Source organism: Protomyctophum parallelum (genome assembly GCF_964188405.1).
Source record: "Protomyctophum parallelum genome assembly, chromosome: 19".
NCBI classification, from domain to species: domain Eukaryota; kingdom Metazoa; phylum Chordata; class Actinopteri; order Myctophiformes; family Myctophidae; genus Protomyctophum; species Protomyctophum parallelum.
The window spans coordinates 36,179,211-36,186,710 of record NC_139717.1 but is presented as its reverse complement, the minus strand read 5'-3'; the positions used below and the strand labels follow the sequence as shown (position 1 = coordinate 36,186,710).

The following is a 7,500-nucleotide window of genomic DNA, read 5'->3' as shown; positions in this document are numbered from 1 at the left end:
TCCAATTTTTTCCATCTGGCTGAATCCGTCACAAAAATCACAATCATTTTCATGTGTCCCTCTCTAAGCCTAATACTACAATAAAACGTATGTTGCTATATCAGTAGTGCTCAAGTTTTTTGTTTTTATGTCAAAATGTATTATTTATATATGGCTGCTGATCTGAAAGGCTTTTTGTGCCAGGAGGTCCTTCAGTATATCAAAATATATATATTCAAAGATTTGCACAAATTGTCACAATATGTTTTTTAATAGAATGTACAAGCTGTAGGCTTGTATTTGCTATTTTTGAATAGCCAACCAATGTGCTATGTATATATATAGATAAAATGACACAGATGCTTTCCCGGTTTTAATGGGTAAATTCCATTCTTTCATTTCTAATTGATCACACGGTATCCATTACTAACTGTACTATTTGGGATGGTTTCTCTCGTCCTGTGTTCTCGGCAGCTGTCCCTGCGCAGGCAGCAGGTGAGTGAGAAGCTGAATGAGTGGGCGGTGTTCAACGACAAGAACAAGGAGCTGTGTGAGTGGCTCACCCACATGGAGAGCAGGGTGTCCCAGAACGGAGACATCAGCATCCAGGAGATGATCGACAAGCTGCGCAAGGTAAGTTCAGCCTTTAATGTAACCCTTAAACCTGTTGAGACCTGAGGCCGATTCCTCAAATGCCTTTAAGTCAGTAGTTCTCGAACTTCCACGTTTAAAAAAAAAAACAAAGAAATAGCATGAAGTACGCTTGTATATGCAATTTCTTTAAAGATGAGTGCCGTGATTTTTGTACTTTTTCTGTTTTGTACTTTCTGTACACTTACAATACAAATAATTCTCCTAGTATAATCATAGTTCCTGATGATCATGTTTTAGGTGGGGGGGGGGGGGATCACGGCACTCCATCTTTAATAGTTACTGGGTCCACATTTCTGTGGTCTCTGACTCAGCTGACTGAGGCTGTAGCCAACTTTGACCCGGTTCTTCTCTCTGTGTGTGTGTGTGTGTGTGTGTGTGTGTGTGTGTGTGTGTGTGTGTGTGTGTGTGTGTGTGCGTGTGCGTGTGCGTGTGTGTGTGTGCATCCCAGGACTATCAGGAGGAGATCAGCGTAGCCCAGGAGAACAAGCAGCAGCTGCAGGTGATGGGGGAACGCCTGGCCAGGTCCAGCCACGACAGCAAGGCTGCCGAGATCCAACACAAACTCAGCAAGGTTGGCGAGCGCTGGCAACATCTCCTGGACCTCATTGCTGCCAGGTGGGTTGTGGAGCATGCAGGCCTCTGCTTCCTTCTCCCTTCTGGGGGACAGTATGGTAACGCAAGATCATGGAAATCCTTGGCTTCCCTGTTTTGGTCATTATACTGTAGGTACCAAAATAATATCAATATATCAAAACTTGTTTAGAAATTGTCTGAAAACGTAAACATTAGCGAATGTACAAGCTCACAACGCATCACGATACAATGTGTGTTGTAAGCTTTTAGATCAGCTACTTTTTGTGGGGTGGCCAACATTGAAGCTACCAAAGCTGCCCGTGTAAATTAAAACATTTAAAGCATTTTGACCACCAACTGTTAGTTGGTAGAGCGTTACTAGTAGAGCGTTCTTCCGGATGCTTCAAAACGCCACTGAGCAACCTCCATTGAAATGAATAGCAGGGGCTGTCACTCCCAGCCCACTCTCCATCCTTTATAACTCTATGGGCTTTTTCATTAGATGGTGGGCCAGAACTAGCTCTGGTCCACCATTCAGTTTTAAATCTCAAATCAAAATCAGACCAGCCTCTCCTCTTTTGTGGAAATCTCACGAACGTTTGACCTACTCACCAATACAAAGACCGGTTGTGTCAATAGAAAGACTACTTTCCTTAGTGGACGCACTTGGAGCCCCCCACCACACGTATAAACGGTACTTTTGGGATTTTGTTTCCACCGGGAAAAAAAATACTTTTAGTTACTCCGCTGCGCCCTCTACCGATAATTTGCCCAGAGAATATTTTTCCTCCGGTGAAAAAAAATCCCTTTCTGGCCAAAAAGTCAGATTTCCTAAGTGAACTGTGTGTTCATCTCACCCATCGAGCAGTCCATCACTCCTCCTAGTGGAGGTTTCTGAATTGTTAGCCATGACTGCGTTTGTTGCCATAGTTTCCCATCTGATATTCAAACACACATGGCAAATTAATTATTCCCACAATGCAGCTGAGGCATTTCCTGAGGTCACAGTTATAGCATCAGTGGGGCGTCCATCCAGTAGTAAAATAAAAAAAAATCATGTAGAGGACCAGCCCCATGCCTTTGTGTAACATGCTACTATGTTACTCGTCATTGACTTTTGAATAGTTTGAAGTATAAAGTGAGCGATAATTCATTCTTAATAATTATACTTTATTATTAACTATTATTAATTTTCCATTCTTTTGTTTAGATAGTTTTTTTCTTTAACCCCACCCCAACCCTGGACTCTTTTCATCTGCGGCTGTTGACCTCAGGGAATGGGATGGAGGAGGCGTAGAGAAGGAGAGGGATTGTTAGGGAGAGGAAGAGGGAGGGACAGTCAGTGACCTCATGGAGACAGCTGCATGATGCCTCTCAGTCTCTGACTTCAACAAAAACAACCAGACAAGAAGTCACTTTGACGCCTCGTCAAACGAACAGCGCTTCGAACCTTTTCAATTCGGAGACATCCTAGCTAATCTCTGTGGACGTTTGTCTTCTTTTCTCCTTATCTGATGAATGGATATTTTATTCCGTTAGAAGAACATTTTCATTGGAATGCGTTCCTGCTCACTCCCTGTGCACTCCGCTGCCGTGATTTGTATGCATGGATCTTGGGAGTCCTGGCTGCAGTTCAAGCTCGCTATATACATGCGCACATTTGCTGTATGACATTCCAGCCATGGGCCACCTCTGTGGCACATGCCTCTGACTGTAAGTCCTATTTTAGAAACAGCAGCACTTGTCACTCTCAGCTCCCCCCCCCCCCCCCCCCACACACACACACACACATACACACACGACTGTTTCTCTTTTTTTAATTTACTCGGAGGGCAGCAGTTGACAAGTCACACTTGTGCACACTTGTGAAGCCCCCCAAGCCAAGGGACAGAGAAAGTACCATTTGCAAGGCTTAGACAAAAGAGTAGGATATAGCTCCTCTGTTGTTAGCTTTGACTTTGGGAACTTGGGAATTCACCCCCATGGTTCTGGACTTGGGGACGGATAATATGGCAGGATGTCCAATCGACGACTCAGATCTGCCGGAGTGTGACTGCGATGTCAACAGGCAGGACAATCTTGGAACTTTATGCTTTGAATTGTTGTTTTTGAAGATAGTAGTGAAGATAGTGAGCTGTTGTGTTTGCCAGGTTTGCTTTGTGAAGTAACGTTAAAGCAATGGAATTTACTTGGAAGGCATCAGAATCACTATGTTGTATAAAGTTAGTCCAATTCCTACCTGCAGGACACCGAGAATGAAATCTGATTCATCCAGGGGCACACTGTAGTGGGCTTTTATGTTGCTGCCTGTCAGATCATTATTTTAGCTTTGTGTACAGATCCTCAGTATTGTGCTGAAATATCCTTTGCCTTTGGGAAATGGTGTGTACTGTACCAGACTTTGGTTAAATAATATTAGGGGATTTGCCACACAAAGTATAGCCATTAGGGGGGATCATTAGCTTAATGTGCAACATTGTTTTCTCACTCAACAGTAAACAAACCAGTGTATACAGTGTATCTGCACGTTTCTAAACTTACAATTTCCTTTAAGACCTTATTTTTTCTGGTAAACTAAACGACTGACAATTGACAATACGACCTTTTTATTACCAAATTGACCAAATTGTCAAATATTACGTAAGAAAGAGGCAAACATGATCAGCTATTTTCACAATATGTATCTGAGTGTCAAACTCAATGTCATTTGACTCATTTCTACAATTCCAAGTTCTTGTCAGGGTGGGGGGAGGGGGGGGGCTCCTCCCTGTAGTTCTTAGTCCAGGTGTTATGGGATATTATTGTATTGTTTGCGATTGTGTAGATTCATTGTGTTGAATCATGTGTTGATGTGTTATTACTGTGTATTGTTGGCCATGGATTATTGTATCTTTGGCTCTGCTCTGGGGGGGTCGTTGATATCAGAGCTTTGTCTCGGTGCACAGATAATTGGATATATCAAATGTGATATCAGACCTGTCTCGATACGCAGATGAGCAGAGCCACACCGCCATACTAACATGCAATAGCTTTGCAATAAATGGTTTATGGTCAATCTGAGCTGAAGTGTCTCAATTAAGTATTGTAGATGTACAGTGCATGATGATGTGAGACACATAAAGCAGGCTGGCATATGTCCAGGCATGGTATTCTGATGATGACAGCTCCATGGACACTCCAATGTGGTGTAAATCATACAGATACAGTATGGCGCCAGATCCGTGGTGTGCTGTTGTTTGCATACAAGCTGCAGTAACATAGCTGTAGTGTCTAAAGTCATACTGACCTGTTAAATGTGTCCCGCAGTAGTACACTGAAGTCATCCTAATTAGTCTGTGCAATGAAAGAATGGCTTTGAATGTTTGCCTAGATTCTTGACGGATTCCTCTGGTGAGACTTGAGAGTCATGTGTCTGCAAATTTGGGGTTGGGTGTTAACATTTGGCTGCTTTGACACTGGCAGTTGTTGTAACACAGTAGATGCATTGCTAAAGAAGACATGTCCCAAATTGTTCCCAGTTGTTGTGTGTGTAGGAGACTAGATTGAAATATCTCCCTCCAAACACATGTCTAAATAAATCCATGGCGCCTCAAACCTCCAAATATCCACTCGGCTCTAAAATAATAAGCTGAAGTGTCATATTACTGATTGCAGTGTTCAGTGTTTGTGTCTCCATATTGTTGTGTCCATTTTCCATTAACACAATGTTATGGAAATAATAATAAACAGTGTCCTTTACAGCTGAATGGACATTTGATTATCCCTTAAATACTTGTAATACTAATAATACTTTGTTGAATGAAAGCATCTTTCATCACACAGGTCCTAGCTAAAGTCAGTGGCTTGCATTGCATGTTGCTATGCTGAATGCCATATGCCAAGTGTGTTACTTACAACCACTCTGTGTGATTATATTTCCTCCTCAGGATCATGGTTTTAGTGAATAGGATTGATCTCTTGCCAGAGATGATTGTCTATACGTTTGGGTAGTGAAATATTTGGTTTGTTTTTTTCTTGTCGGATGATGTAACAGAACTGGAAAGTAGTACATCTCTCTGTGTGAACTGGTGGTATACTGTACGTGTTACTTACTCTGTTTGTGTGTGTCTCTCTCTCTCTCTCTCTATCTATCTCTCTCTCTCTCTCTCTCTCTCACACACACACACACACACTCTCCCAGGGTCAAGAAGTTGAGGGAGACCCTGGTGGCTGTGCAGCAGTTGGACAAGAACATGAGCAGCCTGCGCTCCTGGCTGGCTCACATCGAGACAGACCTGTCCAGGCCCATCGTTTATGACACCTGTGACGACCTGGAGATCCAGAGGAAACTCAACCAGCAGCAGGTACAATACTGAGGGACCAGCAGACCAAACAATAATGATCATGAAGGCATGATAGCAGCAGCACATTAAGGTTTTGGTTAACTATAGTGGCTGGTGGATTTCAGTATTCATCAGCTGATATCACAGTTTTGATACATTTGGGTTTACAATTAAAAGAAAGAACCTTCAAAGAATAAAATATGAAGCCACCACAAAATGTGATTACAAATGTTTATATTTTTTTATTTATTTTTAAGTATAAACCTCAATATTCTGATAATCATTGCTTTGGAGTGTTTGCTCCGTAATGTGTGTCTTCACGTCTTTCAAGCTCTTTAATTAGCAGAATATAAATGTTCAGATGCGTCACTCACTATGATTATCATTACTGTATCAGCTTAAATTTCATACCAATACCAATTTTGTTTCATCACTTCCAATTTCACTGGTTTATCCTGTATTAGTTCTCTCTCCTGCTTGGCTAAAATTGGTATCCTGACCTGTTAACTAAAGACCTGGAGAGACGGGGAGACTGCTACTGAACAAACACTCTATAGCACGCTCTCCGCCCATCTTCCCTCCCGCAAACACGGGCCAGTTGTGTTCTTAAAGACGCTTGGCCAAGCCAGACGCATCACGATGGATTATAACTTGTAGACTCCACAGTTGTAGCCTAGGCAGGTTCTTTACTCCTGTGCCACCGGAGCGCCCATTCCACAGTTGAGTTTCCCTATAGTAGCAAATAGCAATGATCTCGGAATATAGAGCTGTTTAACACTTATTTTAACAAAAACATATCACTTACACTTTAATTGTTTAATTGTATTTGATTTACTCACTGTATGCACACAACTTGGATAGACATGCAGACAAATACACATTTGTTCTTATGTTACGCAAGAAGATTGTGAGAGAAGAGAACGTGACTCACAAGCTGGTTAGAATAAAAACATGCGAACACTTGAGCCGAACAAAATGAGGAAACTACACTGGGAGAGTAGTACTACACTACAGTATGGCTCATGTAGCCTACGTACTGTATCTCTGGCTATTTGACTTGAGGTAGATCGAATGGCTCTCTCTCCGTATCCTTCTGCCAAGAGACGCAGGTCTAAATCAGAACCGGAGTCTGAGAACCTAGTGACCTATTTCCTCTCCATAGCTGGAGTTCACCACACGTGCACTTCCTACAGTTATATACAGCATTCTGTGTCTCATTGCAGACAGACAGAGTCACACAATCAGTTCACTGTGTGTCTGTTGCCCAAGGATGTGTTAAACAAACACAACGGATGACATTGCAAAAGGCTGATGTTTCTTTTCGTTCCAGACTAAACAAATCCATAGCCTTTTAGTTCGTTCTCATCCGTTGTTTTGTTGAGTTGTTTGCCTTTTTATTTCATTTACTTTATTCTGATGGTTTTAGTGAGGTCTATTGGCACCGTGCAAGTCTTTACGTTAAAATGCCTTTATTTGCATTTTAACGTTTTAACGAGCATTTTATTTGAAATATTCCTCCTCTCCAGGACCTGCAGAGGGACATAGAGAAGCACAGCACGGGAGTGGCGTCCGTGTTGAACCTGTGTGAGGTGCTGCTGCACGACTGTGACGCCTGCTCCACAGAGACGGAGTGTGACTCCATCCAGCAGGCCACCAGGGGTCTGGACCGTCGCTGGAGAAACATCTGCGCAATGTCCATGGAGAGGAGGCTCAAGTCAGTCTCCCTTCTTTGGATGAACAACGCTATAATGTCTCCTACACTGTACACGGACATAATGCACACTGTACACGGGTCTCCTTCTTCACTCAGCCACTTTGTTTACACTGTGTACAGTTTGGTACAGTAGCATCTCATTGTTTAAGTTTAATTCACAAGTGAAATTGGTACTTTTCAGGATACTCTTAGGTTATTTAAAATTGTATAAAATGTAGTTAGATTGTCTTTGTCTATTCTCGTTCATGAAAAATGAAT

General features: G+C 42.3%; 1 protein-coding gene across 1 annotated transcript in view; it reads left to right on the top strand.

Annotated features, from left to right (window-relative positions):
- Positions 1–7,500, top strand: part of syne1a (spectrin repeat containing, nuclear envelope 1a) — a gene marked incomplete at its 5' end in the record, with an annotated part of 181,085 nt that overhangs the window by 156,903 nt on the left and 16,682 nt on the right. The window contains 4 exons of the mRNA XM_083790017.1: positions 454–612; positions 1,082–1,248; positions 5,387–5,549; positions 7,055–7,242. Of these exons, the coding sequence (XP_083646143.1) occupies positions 454–612; positions 1,082–1,248; positions 5,387–5,549; positions 7,055–7,242 (677 nt within the window). The remainder of the gene's footprint in view (positions 1–453; positions 613–1,081; positions 1,249–5,386; positions 5,550–7,054; positions 7,243–7,500) is intronic.